Here is a 19,025-nt window from a genome sequence, read left to right as displayed (position 1 = left end):
GGCTTGCGAGCTAGCAGGGCCGAGACGGGGAGGGGGAACCACAGTCAGCTAATGGAGAAGGTCAGGAATCCGTGCTGGGAAGGAACCCACAGGACGCTGGTTTAGAGAGGCAGTTGTCATGAAGAGCATCTCTACGATGAACACGTGTGGGCTGAGATGTGAAAGTTGAGGAGCAGGAGGCAGGGTCCAGGGCGGGAGCCGACGGTACCACGCCCTGAGACAAGTTCAGCTGAGGGCTGGGTGGGGGGGGGGCAGGCTGGCTGGAGAACCAGGAACTGGGAGAACTGGGAGACGGGAGAGAACGATGCCGTGGGCAGTGTTTCTCAACCTTATGCTTTCATTATCACTGCACTAGGGAGGAAAATTAATGAGAGAAATTACTAACAAATTGATTACTGGGAAGAGTAAAAAAAATCCTTCACTCTGACAGTGACTTGTGGTCCTCCAGAGCTCAGTCCTCCCCGGCGGTCATTAACAATCGCCTGACAGTTACTAAAAAGTGGCAGTTCTGTCCATGCTTTACCCAGGGCTCTGTCTCATGTGTATCGATCTGGCGTTATTTAGTCCTGCAGCAAGCCTTTATTAAGCACCTACTGGATGCCTCAAACCTTGTAATAGCCAAGGATTTTTTTTGCTGATCAGGAACTGGGTTCACCCTTTGGGGACACCAAGTCACCACCACCTTGAGAATGAGGCTTAGCGGTGAGCAGGGACCAAGCCCGTGGGACTTTGGTTGCATCAAAACACCACATTCTGCTTCAAGTTCACCATGAAGCCATCCATAAGCTTTAAAGAGGATAATGAGGTGACCTGATTTATGCTTTAAGCATGAACCAGTGTGTAGCCGGACGCAAGAGCAGGGCGGGGAAGCCAGTGCACACGGCCTGCAGCAGCAGAAGTGGGAGGGACGGGGAGCCGCTGCGGGGAAGGGACAGCGGCCTTTGGTGGATGGGCCTATTAACTCCCTTGAAGAGTGAAATCTCCTGTAAAACCGACGTTGTTAACAAGTGTGAGTCGGCCACACGAAATAGGGCGGTTCTCGAGATGACACGAAGGCCTGACTCCCTGGGAGTCGAAAGCAGAGACGGTTCGCAAACATCCATGCCGATGAGTCTCAGAGAAGATGTGAGCACACACGCTACAGATATTTGGAACATTCGGAAATCAATGTAAGTATCTTTTTTTAATATCTAAAAATGCTCTTTAGGACGAATGATATAAGAGCCAGGGCGGCATGAGTCGTCCCAGTTTTAGAAGCAAAGCAAACCTCAGAAGACACACGAGGTAGAGACTTGGCAGACACTGGTGGGGGAGGGCCCCCTGGACGTACGTGTGTGTGTGCGCGCACGTGTGTGCGCAGGCCTCGGGCAGGACAGCGGGCTGTGACTGTGTGTTCACTGCAGCTAATCATTTATAGCATACACATTCCACGAGGCAGGTAATTTTTCATAGTATCGAGGCCATTTTGTTAAAAACCGAGACCAATGTTGTTCCTTCAACGAATGCATCCACCTCTCCGATGGCCTCCTCTCTGATTCTGAAGCCGATCGGCTTTGTGAGGCTCTGGCTTTGGTTTGCTTTTCCTGATGGGTAACTTTGAGCTGAAGAGGTTTGCTTTCGTCAAGCTCTTGACCACCTAGATATGATTTCTGGAATGAAGCCATGTGTGGGGTCACATAGGGAGTTACTCACCAATCGGCTCAGAATAGGAGTTTTTGTTCATCTCTGTTTGCTGTACAGGTCATACTGTTCTAGGTGAGAGTAATTCGTTTTCTAAACCTGTAATTATATGTAATTCAAGCAGAACCACCTTCCTCAAATACCTGAAGACGTGGTACTCTGTTCGATGTGTGTGGCTGTAATTATCTTCTCTGTGTTGAAGTTAAACTTCAAGAATAGTCTATTTATAACAAAGAGAAATTGTATTTTAGTATAAATCTATCCTCTGAGGATGTTTAAAAATACATTTAGAGCCAGGCTGAACATTAGAATATTTCCATTTGGTAGTTTTTCAAAGCTGCCATGAAAATGTGAAGTATTGAAATAATAACAATGAAATGTACACACATAAAATAATGTCCATCCTTAGAAACGCAGTGAATCCAAGAAGCAAATAGGGAAATATGTTAATTCAGCTTGAGGAAGATAAATTTTAGTTAAATGGTTCTTGCTCTGAGCTTCTTGAAAGGATAGGCCGTATTCTATTCATCCTTGGGGTCCTAGAACCTGGCAAGGTGCTGGGTATCAGCGCCTGGCAAATGTTGGGATGGATGGATGGATGGACGGACAGATGGACAGATGGACTGCTGTGTAGTTGGTTGGATAAATGGGTGGATGGACATACTCGTGGATGTGGGGATGAATAGAGAGATGGTGGAGGAGTGACTGGAGAGAGGGAGGCACAGTTGGAGGAGTGGGGGGGTGGGTGGAGGGATGATGAGCGACTAAGCAGCTGGAGAGGACAGACCACTGAGAGCATAGATGGGTGAAGACGTAGGAGACAGGAAAGTCAGGAAAGCTGTTAGATACAAGGCGCCCGAGAGTATGTGAAAATGACACCGAACCAGGAATCCGTGCAGGACTGTTCGTGGTGGGCATATGGACGTGCTGGGGTTTGGAGCTGTTTCTGTTTGGAAAAGGTTACCTAGTAGGCACAGAAAGTGCTTCGCGTGGTAAAAGTAGAAAGAGCCGTGTTTTAAAGGAACACAATGACATTCTCAGATCCGCAGGGAGGAAAACAAGGCTGAAGGGACAGGGACGCAGACATCAAAACACATAAAGACGGTATTGTTCAGAATCTTGTCAGGAAGGCTGATTTAAAACTGGGAACAGACCTACTTTGGTAGGGCACTTGAAGAGATAGTGGGCATATTTTTGGAGGGCTTGTATTACAGTGAATGACGCAACTATGTCTGCAACTTTTGATGCAGCTGCAACATGAGATACCTTGTCTTTAAATGAGAAGTATTTCTTAGAATAAAGCTAGTGTTTTTAAAGTAAGGGATATTAACATTTTCAAGGATTAATTCATCAATAATAAGGAAAATAGAGCATTTTTGCAGCAAAAAAATAAAACAAGCGTTCACCACAAGGTATTATTAAGTGTATGGTGATCATTAATAAATATATTTCAATAATAATAGGTATACAGAAGGGCAGTATCTAACATAACGCGGACAGCGACTACAACATTGTTCAATACAAATTCCATGCGTAAGAACGCCGCCGTCCCTCGGTCACGTCTACAGAAGCCTGGCACCAGTTTTCCGCTCACGTAGAGTGTGTGGGATGTGGAAGTAGCAGTAAAAAACACCTATTTTAGAAGAGTCAAATATGTGAGCTCTTTAGAGATGAACAAAAATCATATTGTGGAGGACTTTGAATGCCGAATCCAAAGTCATACGTTTAAACTGCTAGGCTTCATGGAATCATGAAGGCTTCTGGAGGGTTAATAAACAGGAGGCCATGTGCAAGTCCGAGGCAGGTAAAGAATTGGAGGAATTTGGGAAATCTGGGAAATTTGGTGGCCCCAGAAATATGCAAGGTTAACGTTTTTGTTTCTTACTCTTTTCATTAGATGCGTTTTTGCAGAATGACCAAGTTCAAAGAGTTTGTTATATTTCGTTTTTAAAATGTATGTCAAGTGAACTATTTTTTTAGTATCTGGGTTCATGTTGTAGCTCGTGTCCAGTAAGATCATTCTTGAAATTCTGCTTTCTTCATTTTGGTGTCCTGTCTGCTGTCATCTTCTCCACCTTGATGGATGTGACTTAAGATCTTCGTATTTGCCTGACCTCATCCTAGCCCACTGTATCTCACAGTCAAGTTGAATATTCAGACGGGTACACAAATAATGACAAAAATCAGGAACTAGCGCTATTCTGGAGGTATAGACAAAATGTGTTAGCGACGTGGGTATGCTATTAAAATGAATTCATTATTTTGAGGTACACGCTAGACTCAGAGTTCACCAAGCCATCTGTGTTTTCAAGGGTGGACAGGAGCTTCTCCAGGAGATGATTAGGAGAAAGGTATATAGTACGTGTTCAGCCAGAGTAGAAAAGCAAGCTTCCCTTTTGGAATAGCAGACAACATGATCTAGTTAGAGAATAGATATGTCTGAATGCACTGAATAGAGCCATAGTATAAAAAGTCTGATAAACATTTCCAAAGAGCTTGAACGTTATCCTGAAAATTGCCCGCTATTAAATCATGTTAGGCAGGAAAGTAACATGAGTTTGATGTTTAGAAAGATCACTCTGAAGATGGTTTTGCCCGTGTCTCCCAGTCAGTGAATGGGGGACATACCTAAAAGGGCAAGGCCAGTAGTAGGCTCCTCCTGTGGGAGTCCTTGGGTTGCCATGGAAACCCATGGAAACCTGGAGGGTCTACCCCTCCACAGGAGGGCCACCTCTGCCAGCAGGCTTGCCTCCCCTGTGCTTTGTCTACACCTCTGTGATGGGAGGCAGCCTTCAGTGATGGTGAGGAGGAAAAGGAGAGAAGAGAGAAGAGTATCTTCACGGGGCCCGTTGGTCTCTACCTGGGGCTGCCTCAGGTTTACCTACGTGCCATCCCTGAGCCCTCCAGCAGCTGTCCGTGCTCCCTCAGCACCCCCCCAGAAAGACCCCCAAAACTGTAGCAGGAATTGAAGCTTTCGAAGTCATCAATGACAATTTTGTTTAATCCTTTAAAATCTGTCACTTCCAAAAAAAAAAAAAAACCTAATGGTTTTCTAATAAAAATAGCAATGACTATAATTCACAGATGGTTTACTTTTACAGGAGTCGGAATGACATTAACATTTTAATCTCAGATCAGAACACTCTGCCTCTAGGGAGGGCACAGGGAGAGGGCTCAGGAGGCGAACATTTTAACCCCTCCTTCTCCTTCTCTCTGGTCGTGAGAAACATCATTTTATAAGAGAACGCAACTAGAATAAAAAATGTGGGTGACTGGAACATTTCGTTGCCTCCAAGTGAATCCTAATTTATTGGATTTGGTATAGCACACCAAGGCAGAGATGATGGGAGTAACTTGACGGGAATTCATTCCACAGAAAAAATTAAAATGGCCAACGTTTTTCTCCTGGTCAACATCATTAATAGACAATAAAAATATAGAATCCTTTTGATCTTGTCTGGATTTCCTGGTTAAATAAGATTCCTAGATTTATGTCCCCGTAATCCTTATCCTGAGGGATAACAGAGGACTTAAGAATACAGTGTGTTATTCAAAATAGTTTCTGACAAAGAAATTCAAAATACTACTAAATGATGAATTTCATTCTTCAAGGAAAGAAGAAGCATTTACTCTAAACATGCCATCTCTAAAAGACCAGCAAAGTCAAACAAATGTTAACATTTCCAATGGATATCTCCAAATATTGCCAATCCACAAATAAATTACCCAGTAAAATGTATGTATGTGTAAAGAGTGAATGAAGGAATGAATGGGTAGGCCCATAGGGTAAGCACAAAGTAAGCCCAAGTAGCCGAATGAAGAATTTTTTGGCCATCTGAAGGTAATGGTGGCCCAATACCCAGCCATACCCACAGAGTCTAAGGCTGTGCCTTAGCGGGACACCTGTGTAGATTTGGGCTTCTGTCCCCTCTCCTCACACTGAAATGCAAGCCCAGAAGCCTCCCTTATTACAGAACCTTTGGTTTTACCTCTGGAGAATTTTCCTGGGCCCAATCATACCAGAGCCTCAGAAGGAGCCTGGGAAGCAGGTCTAGCCCTCTGGCTCCCAGAGGAACATCTGCCTGTCTAGCACCACACCCTCCCCCGCCAATGTCCCATGTCTCACGTTCCCACCCAGCTCTTCCCTTGCCATTGTCCCAATCCATGGATCTCAGGAAGGACTCCTTTTATCCTGCCTGCAAGACAAGCAGATCTGCTGTGTGAAGCACTCAGACCCGCCTTCGGGCCCTGTGAAATCTCTAAGATGCTGTGAAAAAACCCTACTGCCTCCATATTTACGCCCCTTCTAATTTAGCCTCCATATGCGAACTGGAAAGTGGACGTTCCTGAAAATACTGTCAGGAGGTTTCACTTTTTCTCACTTCCTTTGTCTCAGTGGGGGAGTGGGGCTAGCTGACTCATTGCTCCCCAGCCTTCTGTCTTACGTCTACACCACTTGTAGACTATCTTCACCCCACTTTTCTTTCCTCGCCCCCATGATTTGTCCTATCACCTACTGGCTGCCATGACTTCTCTCCGGTTTGCTGAATGACTTAGGGTCCGGCTCATGTTTTCAATGACCGTCATAACTTATTTTCATCCTTGAAGACATTATCATCCATTGCGATGACTCATCTTCTTATACGAGGACTTCACAATTCCTTATGTTCTGTTTCTAATCTGAATCCACCCTCCCCACATCCCCACCACTTGTGAAGCTCAAGAATATATCTTCATATTCTCCAGGAGAGATGTAAATGTATATGCATAATGGAAAGTATGCAATGCAATATAATAAATGAGGAATCATTCATAGGGTGTTCTGGAGACACAAGTGAAAGTCATCAAAGCCTACTAGAAGTGGATTATTGACTCTCAAAAATCTAATAATGGGAGTGGGGCTTGAGCTCGGTAATGAAGGATGAATAAGAGTTGGCCAAGACACAGGCAGCTGTGGTAGGTTCTTCCCGATCCAAATCGTTGATGACATGATATTGTCTCACTTCACCAAGTATCTCCCGAGCCAAGTCCAACAACCCATTCTTCAGATGGTTTTAGGAAGGAACTTGATAAATTTCAAATACAATTTCAGGAGTCATTTTTAGGAAATTTAGCTGAGATCCTCTTTCAATCTCCCAGGGGATCCACTTTGCTCATATCAGAATGTCCAGGTTTTCCTGGAGTATTCTTCACGATGTGGCCACCGGTTACATGAATGGACCCTTCCCTCATCACTGTTGGTGCAACTAGCCCCTAACATGGTTTTCTGCCCCTAGCTGTTCACGGGCTGCTTTTTCTGCTCCACATTCATCTTCTCCCTCTATCCCTAGACACCCTGGAGAATTCCTGCCCATCCTTCAAGACCACATGGCTGAGATAACTTGTTTCTTCATGACTCCTACCTAACCCCATCTTGATTCCCCGTCCTTATGAGTAACTCGTCATTTTTGCTCACTGCTGATCTTCCTCAGGAAGCTTGTCTTTGAGGACACTATCTTCCCTCATATCCCCAGCATCTCAAGATCTACCTACTTCCATGTTTCAAATGGCTGTTAGAAATGTCACTCTGGGACCTCATTGTCGTCCTGTCCAACTCCCTTCTCGTCCAGCCATGGTCCCCATTTAATTAAGAGAGTGGAACTGGAACCTAATTGTCTTAATTCCATTCCATAGGTCTTTCCCCCATGTTGAGCGCCCCCCCCCACACACACCTGATGAGTTCCCCTAGGGATCATCACCGACTCCACCCATTGGGTCATATGGGTATCATTGGCTGTCACTCTTCTGGACTGCATTTTGGGACACAGGTTTGCATGCATTTTGCCTTTGCGATTTGGTTTCCCACAATGAGTTGCATACGACAGTCAGCGATGAACAGAAAGACGCCATGCTCCCTCCTTCCCGGTGCCTGTCTCACAGATTTGTTCCGCGGCGCTCACAGACAGTACCAACTGTTCTTCCTGTTGGCTGCCAAAATAAGTCAGCAGTTGGGAAGGGGGGAAGAAAAAGACTATGAATTATGGAAAATAACTCGGGAGAGAGAATGGCAACACAGTGAGAAAAAGTAACAGCTCTCTGTAGCCCCCCACCCAGGTGAGTGTCTCAGATCTCAGCAAACTACAAGAAAACTAAGCAAAGAACAGCCTCCAGTCAAGCAGGAGCCTCTGAGACAGGACAGTCGTTGAGAACTTGCCCCATGATCTGACTCAGTGGCCTGACTGCCACCACGGAGGACTCAGGCCCCAGTCTCTTGCACAACCATGTGTTTCGTGGTGAAGGGGCCAGCTAGGGGGATGTGACAGCTAGATGGGGCATGACAGCATAGGTCTGGAATAAACTCAGTTTCCAAATAAAAAGCTTCATAAACTGCCTCTGGCCAGGCATTCTGGAGACATGTCTGACCTATAAACCCTTCCAGTGCTTGACAGTGTGTGCACAGTGTGACCTGCGCAAGGTGTCATTGTGATGTGGGCTGGAGCGGAGGGGTGCTCGCAACTCAGCGACCCCGTGCATGCTCGGGAGCACACGCGTGAGCCTTCTCGTCATGGTGGCATTTGTCTCAAGTTCTAAGAAGATGATCCTGGACATTTCACGAGGGGCGCCAGAGCACTACTTTTTCCTAATCTAGCAGAAGCTCACCTCCGAGCTCCCCCAGCACCTCCTGTCAGTATTTACCAGCCTCCTCAGAATTATTTACGCCTGCTTCCCCCCAAAGCCTACGAGAATTTACACGGTGAAGGGCATTCCTCACACCTACCCCCAGCTCTGGGAATTCTTAAACAATACGCACGACACCCAAGAAAATTATTTTGACAACGCATGGGTGTGGTTTCTCATTCTGTGGCTTGAAGACTTCCCTTTGGCCGCTGTCTTCCTCTGCAGCCGTGCACCCAGGCTAGCTTGCACACCACCATAGCTTTTGCGGACGCTGCTTTGGTAACACGCTTCTTAAAAATGCTGCAGAAAAAATGAATAAATAAACAAAAGAAGATAAAATAAAATAATTAAAATCCTTCAGGGAAATGCTTATTGTACTGTCATTTACAGAATCAACTAGATGGTTGTGGCGCATAGATGACTTTGTCAATGACTTTCTACTTTGGGGCTGCAGCTTTGTAACTGTGGGCCTATGAACAGTCGGTGTATGATAACGTACAGTAACATGTAGTGGGAAACAATTATGGAAATGACACATTTGTGTGTCCGCTTTATGGGGTCTATTGGTCTTTTTGTTTTATCATTTTCTTTCTCCTAGACTCAACTCTGCATAGAGTTGAGGAAAGGAAAGAATCACCGAGGGAGGAGAAGGGGATGGTCTCAGCTCCTGGTGGGGGTCAAGGCCTGTGTCGCTCCTTGGCCAAACGTGGCACGGTCACCACAACTCTCTGTGTGGGCCTTTGCAAGCATTAATGCCATGTGAGCACACGGCAAGCACACTTCTCGAATAAAACCTTTGGGATTGCAAGTAGATGTCGTAGCGTTTGGAAAAGAAATTAGGGAAAATGTACCGGAATTAATATTGTTAGCTGCGTTTCTTCTAATCCTCTTCTGGAGAAATCTCTTGCCTGACTGTTCCCCCAGCACCATTGTTGGTATCTTCGTGCAGTCATGTCTCCTGCTGTTTGTGTTTTAGATGGGAGTCCGGAAAGTGTTTCTAAAATACTGGCACGCCGACCAGCTCAATGATCTGTGCCTGCGGCTCCAGAGAAAAATTATCATCTGCCAAAAAGGTAACAATCACGCCCTCGCCTTTCTGAACCTGTCTGAGTTGTGAAATACAGAGTCTCGTAGGGCATCCCCGAGTTGATATGTTGGTGGGACCTTCTCCGCGGTGGGCCCCTCTGTCCTCGCGATGACACCACGTGCGGGTAGGCCCGGGAGCTGAGACAGCCCTTCCCGTAAATCAGCGCACGCCTGCTTGGCCCCGCTGTATCTGGTAGTCATTCCACATGAAATTTCATATCAAAGTTTCACCCCCCCCCCAGAGGTATGAAGAGGGACTATTCGTCTTTTATAATGTACGCAGCCAGCACCTTGCAAATATTCACACTTGTTGATCTGGGCAGAAAGCACAGGGCAGGAAGACGTAGCTTTGAATCTTCACTGGGAACCACCGCCTCCGTCCACCACAACGAGGCACTGAGATGCCCCTAAGAATCATATATAAGCCATTTCCATCAGCATCCCTGGTACGCTGGGATTTTATGGAACCCTCCACGGGCTTGGGAAAATCCTTAACTCTTCCCTTTCCTTTATAGAGACAATAATATCGGACTATTATCTTGGATAGCCGACAGCAACAGCATTTTCGTGTTGGGAGAGATCCCGTGCAGAATTTTTTCCCCTGCAAAAATCCAAGAGACCATTGCAAATGGGCACATTAAAAAAACCAAAAAAACAAAAAAAACAAAACCTTAACTATGCCACCTATAAAATATATATACACTTACTAACATTAATTTTTAATGTGCTTAATGATTTGATTATATTAGATATCATAAATGATATCTGAAGAAAGGTAAAAGAAGGAGATACACAGGCTAGTTTTGGCAGAACCTGTTATAATGAGCTTAGCTCTCTGATCCCTCCGGAAATAAACACAAGCACAGCTCGTGGATGCAGAAATCGGTTTGATTCTGTTCAAGCCTCTGTCCATGGAGCCCCTGCGTGAAATCTCCAAGGGGGGCCCCATCGTTTTCTGATCGTTAAAAAACCCTGCTAGATGCTGGTGCTTCAGACTGTCTCCACAGAAGTACAGGCCCCGTCCGAGAAATGCTCGGATGTCAGAACCGCCTTCCAAGAGAAATGCTCAGATGTCAGAACCGCCTTCCAAGTTGAACCATCCCTCTTAACCACTGCAGGCCCTGCAGGGGTGGGTGTGGGGGGTCTGGGCGTGGGTCTCCCCCTGTCTACACACCCCTGGGGCTGGCAACAGGAAGGGAACAGGGCAGCCCTTCTGTCTGCCTGGCCCCCATGTGGGCTGGCCTTGGGGGTTCTCTAACGTGGCTACAGGTGTTCAAGGGCGGCTCTTGGCTCTGCAGGAGCACACCTGCAGGAGCCTGCGTGCTGCTCATCTGAGAGGTGGCCTGCCCTCTCCTGTCGACAGTCACCTGGACTTCTCCCCCACCCCCAGCCTCTGGCCCTCTGCCCCCAGTGCTCTCAAGTAAGACCCTTTCAATGACTCCAAGCAGTCATCTCTTCATAACATGGACATCTAGTGCCCGAGAAACACAGTAGAGGACCCCGGCACAGTCCACCGTATCCTCCAGACTCTAAGTCCCATGGCTGGTTCCGCCTGGGCTGCCGAAGCCCCTTGCAGCAGCCTGGAGGTCAGCAGTGGTGCAGGGAGCCTTGGGGATGGAGGCAGTCCACCCCAACTGTAGGCAACCCCTGCTCCTCTCTGGCTTATGAGCATCTGGCCCCTTTGTCCTTCATCCATGGAAGGAGAGGCTGGGGTCCCAGGTCAGTCTGCACTCCACCATTGCAGTTCTGTGCATGGGCTCAGCCACTCCCCTGCTGTGCCTGTGAGCACCACCTGGGGACCAGTCAGAAATGCAGAGTCTCGGGCCCCCCTCCATATTCAACATCTGCCCTTACAGCCTCAGCTGGAGCTGGGATGGGGGCCCCGTCGCCCAGACCAGTGCCCTCAGCCCTGAGCTCTGGGGCCAATGGAGAATCCCATTTACTGTCATGGTGTCCGCACGTAGAGCGGGATCCCGAGTTCTCCTGGAAATGTTCCCTTCCACACAAGGAGAAGAACGTGTACCGCTTCTTCACTCAGGGGTGCTCACTAGGTACATCTCCCTGATTTAATGGCAAACAGTCAGGTGACCCTACTGACCTGAAAGTGAAGAACTCTAGGTATCCCCTCATGTTGGAAGATAAAAACTGAGACAGGTCTTAAAAATGTGACTTCATAATAAAAACCATAATTTCAGATTGCATAAATGAAATAATGGAGGTAAAAGTATCTTTAGAACTACAGGCTCTTAAATGCAAAGCATTAATTATTGATTTTTATTTTTATATCTCTTGGAACAATCCCTTCAGTACTTTTCACTAGTGTGAAATTTACTCAACATTTATACAATCTGGAGTTATTTTTTGTTTTTCAAGGGTTGTCGTTTTTCCTTTGTACATGGTGAGGTTGGGGAGAAAGCCTAAACTTTAAGCATTTTCATATTCAGTGACTCCTAATGGAAGTTTCTTCCTGACCCTACATGTTCACTTGGTTCTGGCTGGAAGCGTCAGGAGAGCCAACTTTTAACTTGTCTGAAAGAGAACAAGTATTGGTGATCGATTGTGACAAATTTATTTTTACGAGTTGCCTCTAACTGAGGAAAGCAAGTCTCAGCAGTTGGTATCTCCCGGATGTGGGACAAGGGCCCCCAGTGAATGTCCATGCGGTGAATAGCTCTTCTCTCACGGGGTCACAAAACGTCCGCCGTGGCCACATTAATCTTCCCTTTATTCTGAAAGATTAACATCTTGAATATACCCTCACCTTCACCCTTGCAAAAGTCAATGTCTCAGTTTTTTTTTTTTTTTTTACTGTACCAGGAACGAGCGAGCAAACGGACGCACTTGAGCTCTTCTCTTATCTCTCAGGCCCAGCGCATGGTTGATGCTTCTGCCTTCTACGCTGCATTTTTCATTCCGGGAAGTCTGACCATACCTTTCACTGCGAATTCTTTTCCCCCTTTAGATGGGTTCAGCATGACTGTTTCACAGTGAACTTCATACAGCTGCCTTCCAAAGTAACTGAATATTTAGTATCGCCATTGGGTCGGGGGAGCCTTAAGCATTTTAGACGTCTGCATATTATTTGCCTCTGGAGCCATAATTATGGAAAGTTGTGTTCGGTTTTCCACCTTCTAATCGAATAAAGGCATCAAAATGAATATTCTAGATAAGCCGCACATTTTTTCTTTTATTAGCAGAGAATAGTTTAAAGCACTTAATGTTTTACAGGACTTCCCCCCACCCTCGACACTATAAACAAAACAAAGTGTCTTTGCTACACACATTGGTTTCTTCCCCTGAGATTTTAGTTCTTCTTAGAGTTCTAGCAACTCCTTCTGACCTTAGAAACTTGGAATTGGAAGGGGTGGCGTCCTAAGGTCAAAAGGCGTGGCTGGATATTTGCACCTGTTCACGGCACCCAGGAAAAGGGATCGTTGACCCTTTCGGGCACGCTGACTCCCTGTCGCAGGAGCTGGCCCGACCTGTGCACACACCGCTCATCGTTAGAAAGTTCTTCTTCGTGTTGACAACAGTATGCTTCCCGGGGTCGTCCCCGTTGGTGACCTGCTCTCTAGGGAGCTCAAGCAGCATCTGGGTGGCCCGAGGAAAGGGAATGAGTTTGGGTGCATAAGCACGGAGACTTGAAACCTGGCTCTACCCTCCATTGGTTGTGCTTCCATGGAGGAACCTTCGTAGCTTCACTAAGCTTCTCTTTCTCTGGGTGCACAATGGAGACCATGGTTTATGAATCATCCTTCATATGAAGTGGGAATGAAATGATGGAGAGCCCGACACATGGAAATGCCTTTAAATGGTGGGCATCATTACTTCTGTTCTCAAGTCTTAGCATTTGTTACTGACATATTAGCAATTTCAAAGTGTGTTCACTCGTTTGTTTCTCCTAATTCTTACACATTTTTCTTGCTAGCACCCTTTCCCTGGAGAGCAGGAAGGATGTCCTCAATTCACACATAATCTCTTTCCAGAGTCTTAAATGCACTGCTTGTTTGTTTTGTTTTGTTTTGTTTTGTTTTGTTTTTTAGGAGTTCAATCATAGTCTTATTAATAATACGTGCGTGTTTTTGAAGACGACTTCCAGAAGCCTCAGCCGTTTCTGTTCTACTGGGATATAACGAGAGATGAGCAGTGCCCCCTAAAGTGGCCCAGTTGCTGCCACACTGCAGAATTCTCTATGGTTTAGACCGGGTTCCTCCCCACTGACCTTCTTTCTTTCGTCCGGACCATCATGTCTAGCCTGCGTTTCAAAAACAAGTGTGGATGTCTCATTCCTTAGGTTATAGATTTCGCCTCTTAGGTGTTATTGTTGCTGAATGCAGATCCCTTCCCAAACACGAGATGAGAAGGTTCTGTAAATCCCAGCTCTGGGTGAGATGCATCTGGCGAGGCACCCGTGTGTTGGGACTGTGTGTGTGTCTGGGTCTCGCTTCTGCTCCTCTCACTGACCTATGATTGTGTTCTTTTATGGAAGTTGTAAGAGGGTTTCTCGCACGCCAGCACTTGCTTCGGAAAAGGAGCATCAGACAGCAAGAGGTCACGTCCATCAACAGCTTCCTGCAGATTACGGAAGACATGGGGTTGAAGACCTACGACGCCCTGGTCATTCAGAACGCTTCTGACATTGCACGTGAAAATGACCGGCTGCGGAACGAAATGAATGCTACTTCCCACAAAGTGAAGGTGGACGCCGGACACAAGCCGGAGGCAGGAACCAGAAGGTAAAGGCAGATCAAATGCAACTTTAATTACCTTTATCATTGATCCAGTGAAGTCAAGAAAATCCCAGTAGTCCTTAATGCAGGGTTCCGTCGAATATGACGGTGGGTACAGGAAGGAGCATGGGCGTGCGTGTGGGTGACTTGCTCTTCGAAACCTCCGAGCAATCTAAAAGGGTCCCTTCTCATGCTTTCTTTTCACGCAATGGATGCCCTCTGCTAGTTTCTCCGTATGAAACAGTTATCACTTCCCCTACGATGCTGCATCGCTTACTGTCTCAAGGCCACGGTTTTAAGGGAGCTCATATTTCTGTCTTAGCAAAAATATACAGCTCGGTTCTTGACATCTTTATACAAGAATTTTATATATATAAGGTGACTCATAGAAACTTCTGGAAATCTGAGCCAAACAACAGAGAAGCCACTCCGAACACAGAGAAGTGGAATCGGTGCTCTGTCGGTCTTATATTTCCCTTAGTGATTTGTCAGTTTCGTTGCCAACGGGAAAATTCGGAGGAAACACTTCTCATCGTCAAGTTCACTTTGGACGCTGAGCTTGGGATAGAAGTGTGGAGGCGACCTGGTACTTCTCCAACTTACCGGTCTTGCCTCTCCCTGAAGGACGGGGACACCCCTGATTCTCGGGCCCCCTCTCGGGGACCTGGGTCCTCCCTCGGCGTCAGGCAGGTGTTTGTTTTTCCGTAGAAACTTGGCATGAGCTGGTCGTTTCTCACGGAAAATGACTCCCCTTCGCCTCGGCTGCCTATGTCAAATGATTTTTTTATTAAAGATGAAATGGCGATGTGTCTCTCGCTAATTAGCTTCAAATATCTCCGTGATTAAATACTGAAAAACTTCCCTTTGTACGGAAAACTGTAATTAAACATTACAGGGAAAACAAATTATTCACTGAGTGCCCTGCTTTCATCTGAGGCTAGTTCATCTTCTACACGGGTGTCTGGCTCTGCCTCGTGGTGGCTCCCCCACCCCGGCTGGTGTGCTGTCACACAAAGATATAATTACAAACACAAATGCTCAGAGACTCCTTGTGCGATGAACGCATGGCATCTCCCTGGTACACGATTACATTGACGTGTGAAGCCAGAAGGGACTTTTTTTTAAACCAGATAACTATCAATTTTATCTGACTTCCCGAATAATATTTATTATTTTCGCTGCTGGAACTCAACAGCCACCCCAATTTCCCCATTTGATTATGTATTCATTTTGCTTGATATAAAATTAAGTGAAGAAGTCTTTTCCCATTTATTTATTGACTACCAGCAGTTCGCTTGGCATTGTACACACCGATGGGGGAACCAAACAAAAATAATCATTCTGCCCATCATTAAATAATTGCTCGTGGAGTTTCACTGGCAAGGAGAAAAGGGGAGAGAGAGAGAGAAAGAAGCGTAAACCATTGCTGGTGTTAAGTCAAGAGCGTACTCTTTGGCAGTGGGAGACGGTGATGAACTCCCCGCATTTGATGCATCAGTAACTCTCTATTAAGACGGATTTCCCAGAAATTATCATTCAGATTGAAATTCTGGTTTTTTGATTTGCTTAATAATCAGAGTGTGAAAAATTCATTCAGCGCGCGCCTGGTAGAAAACGTGGCTGTCTGTGAGCAGTGCTGCGCGGGCTGAGGTTCTCCGAGTCGCCGCGACGGTCCGCACCGCGCTCATGCGGCCATGAGCAGCCGAGGAGGGTGGGCAGCGTTCCCCGGGTGCGGCCGGTCCCAGAGCACAGACCCGCATCCTCGGACCCCAGGGAAAGGCCGTTCACCAAAAAACCAGATTATGTCTGCGTGAGCGGGTTCATTGTGACCGTCTCAATAACGCATCTGGGCTCTTTGTGTTCTGTCCCCCCAGAGCCGAAGATAGGGCTGGACCGAGGCACTGCCACTACAGCTGCGTCCCGGGCCCCCTGGCGGCCGACGGCCTGATCCAGGCCCTGGCTGGCCCGTCCGCCCGCTCTCCGTCTCTGCACTCGGTGTCCAGCCTGGATGACGGCAGCAGCCTCCCCTCCCCACGGAAACAGCCTCCGCCCAAGCCCAAGAGGGACCCCACCACGCGGCTGAGCGCCTCCTATGAGGCCGTGAGCGCCTGCCTGTGGGCAGCGGCCCGGGAGTCAGCAGGTGAAGGTCAGCAGGGGGAAGGAGTGGGCGCCTGGTCGGGTCCTGGGGCTCTGCCTTCCGGTGTCTGAATGCGCCAGCAGCATCGCTGCCCTAATCTATTTTTGACAGAAATAAGTCCTGCTGTCAGCTTGCCGGAAGCTCTTTCATCATTCAGTATAAATCATATGTGTTCAGCGCTCCCGGGGTGTCGGGGCAGAGCTACTTGTGTATCGTTGGCTCACTCTCCCTCCCCATCAGCATCAGTGCGGGCGGGGGGCCTCGGACCAGAGCACGCCAGGGTGTCTGTCCTTGTCCGGGAACATGTTCACTGATTACAAGCCTGAAATCTCACAATGGCTAGTTCATGTGACTGTCACCGCCTAATTACTCATTTTTCAAAGAGTGAAAACAGAGGCAGGACGTGTGGGCAGAGCAGGTACTGACCGCAGAGTTCTGTACCCCCTGCCCACAGGTAGGCCCTGTCCTAAGCCCAGGATACATCCTATCTGAAACAAAAGGATCGTCTTTCCTCACGGGGTTTGCATTCTCGTGTGGGAAGACAGATGCTCGACACAGAGAACAAGTCAGTACATAAAGTATTTCGGCGTATCACGGCTTCAGAGAAAACGTACACCAGGTAGGGGAGGAGGTGCGGGGTGGGGGGTGAAACTCTACAACGAATGGCGTGCAGGTTCCGCTAGAGAAACTTCCACCTGGACACGGGATGGATCACAATTCCTTCCATCAGCAGAGGAGCCAAGAATACGAAATCATGGTGAAGCCACACACCCATCTGCGGGAGGAGATGGGTAATAGCAGGGGCAGTGGAAAGACTGTGGCTCCGACGCCATGAGCAGTGAAAGCCCCAGCTAGCAGGAAAGATGCTTCATCATCACATTCAGAAAGAATGGATTTTTTAAAGCTTTTTTTTTTTTTTTAGAATTTTTTTAAAGATTTTATTTATTTATCTGACAGAGAGAGATCACAAGTAGGCAGAGAGGCAGGCAGAGGGAGAGGGAGCCCGATGCAGGGCTCAATCCCAAGACCCAGAGACCATGACCTGAGCTGAAGGCAGGCGCCCCCAAAGAATGGATTTCTAAGAGAATATTTAATTTTTTAAAAAAAGGCCATCAGTACAGTAATGTAGAGTCATGTCATGATAATTCAGGAATGTAGGAGATGTAGGAGAAATTCCTCAGTTTGGGGAGAGGCGTGCAAGTGTGTTTCCGAGGTCACGGCACCAAAAACAGCTACGAAAGTTGAAAGCGGCTTCAGGGAAACCTCGGGAGGACAGGCTCAGGGGGACATCGGGGCGAGCGCAGACCCAGGGTTAGCGCCGGATCAACGGAGATACAGGACCTCCTCCGGCCCCCCAACGAACCACAAGAGGCTGTCGTCTAAACAGACCGTAAACCCGCTCCCGGGGCAAGGGGGTGCATCCGATTTCCAGCCCTACTTTCAAACCTCTGCCCAGGATTTGTGGTATAGAGCTGAAAAACTTGTACCCAAGGAAGCTCCCTTGGGTTTATTGGAAGAGGAAGAATGGCCTCCTGCAGGCGAACACTGATAAACTGAAGAAATGTGGACTAGACCCAGGATAGCGTCAGAAGCTGGAAAACACGGAACGAGACTGACCATCACAGCCCGGCCGAGGCAGCCCCCTGCCCTGACTCCAACGCTGCACACAGGCGCTACCGAGTTGAGGAGGTCGGCCCCAAAATAGTCCGTCCCATCTGAAAACTCCAGTGTGTGCCCCTTCCAAAGCCGTCTTCCCTGGACTTGAGACTCTGCAGTATTCAGCTGGTGCCAACTAGTCACGTCATCAGGAAGGGAGAGAAAGTACTGGGGATGACATCAAAACACGTCCATTAAGAAAAAGTGACCCGAGAACCATAGGAGAGAAAAAATACATATAAAAGCAGGGGACAGGACGTTGCCACTCTTGTGAGGACACACCAGGCAGTCTGGTGGTTCAGAATGCACGATGGGATGCCATGAGGGTTGCAAGACTTTCAGGAGAAAGTTAAGTTCTTGAAACCTAATTTCAGCCGGCTCGTGACCGAGGTCACCTGTCGGGGTCTCCTGCGCAGGTCAAACCCTGTGAACTCAGAATTTGGAGGCCAGCCCGGGAGGTGGTGTGTTGATGCTGTCTACGTTGTGTGTCTTTCTTACAAGACTCCTCACGTGACTCTATGCCCACCACTGCCTCTCCTGCCGCTGGAGACGACTCTTCCCTCAAACCTGCTAATCCAATCGGGCAGGTGTGCCTCCTGGTTTCCCTGCTATCAGGAGTCAGGCCCAATGGAGGTTCGGTTGCCTGGGTTTCCAATCCATACACCCTTCTGAGAGAAACCCCCCATGCACAGGGGCTATGGCCCCATTTATGCTTTTGTGACAGGAGTGGAGGTGTCCAGGACAGAGGCCACTAGCCATGTCTGGCTATTGACATTTAACTTCAAATTAAGTGAAATTTAGAACTCAGTTCCTCAGTCATTAGTGACACTGTGGGGTGTGGAACCTTCAAACATGGCAGAAAATCCCCTCAGACACCACTGATTCTCCACGCTTGTACCCTGAGGTCAGTGCTGGGCTTTTTGTATATGTCACAAAACTGTCCTTCTGGAGAAGACAGGAAGAAACTCGGATTGCTATTTAAAATGCTGTGTCAGCCTTGATTTCATAAGAACAAGGACGGCAACCCAGTCAGTTTCTTACTTGATCCATTCCTTCTGGCTACTGAAAAGACCGCGTTC

General features: G+C 47.5%; 1 protein-coding gene across 3 annotated transcripts in view; it reads left to right on the top strand.

Moving 5' to 3' along the window:
* Positions 1 to 19,025, top strand: part of MYO16 (myosin XVI) — a 481,948-nt gene that overhangs the window by 393,491 nt on the left and 69,432 nt on the right. For 2 of the 3 annotated variants that reach the window (XM_045081327.1, XM_045081325.1), the window contains exons 29-31: positions 9,314 to 9,410; positions 13,913 to 14,159; positions 16,028 to 16,299. In XM_045081327.1, the coding sequence (XP_044937262.1) occupies positions 9,314 to 9,410; positions 13,913 to 14,159; positions 16,028 to 16,299 (616 nt within the window). The remainder of the gene's footprint in view (positions 1 to 9,313; positions 9,411 to 13,912; positions 14,160 to 16,027; positions 16,300 to 19,025) is intronic. The other variant, XM_045081326.1, reaches the window with a different exon arrangement.

The sequence above is a fragment of the Mustela putorius genome, unplaced genomic scaffold (assembly GCF_011764305.1).
Source record: "Mustela putorius furo isolate JIRA1106 unplaced genomic scaffold, ASM1176430v1.1 tig00000551_pilon_pilon_pilon, whole genome shotgun sequence".
Lineage (NCBI taxonomy): Eukaryota > Metazoa > Chordata > Mammalia > Carnivora > Mustelidae > Mustela > Mustela putorius.
This window is presented reverse-complemented; position numbering and strand designations above follow the sequence as displayed.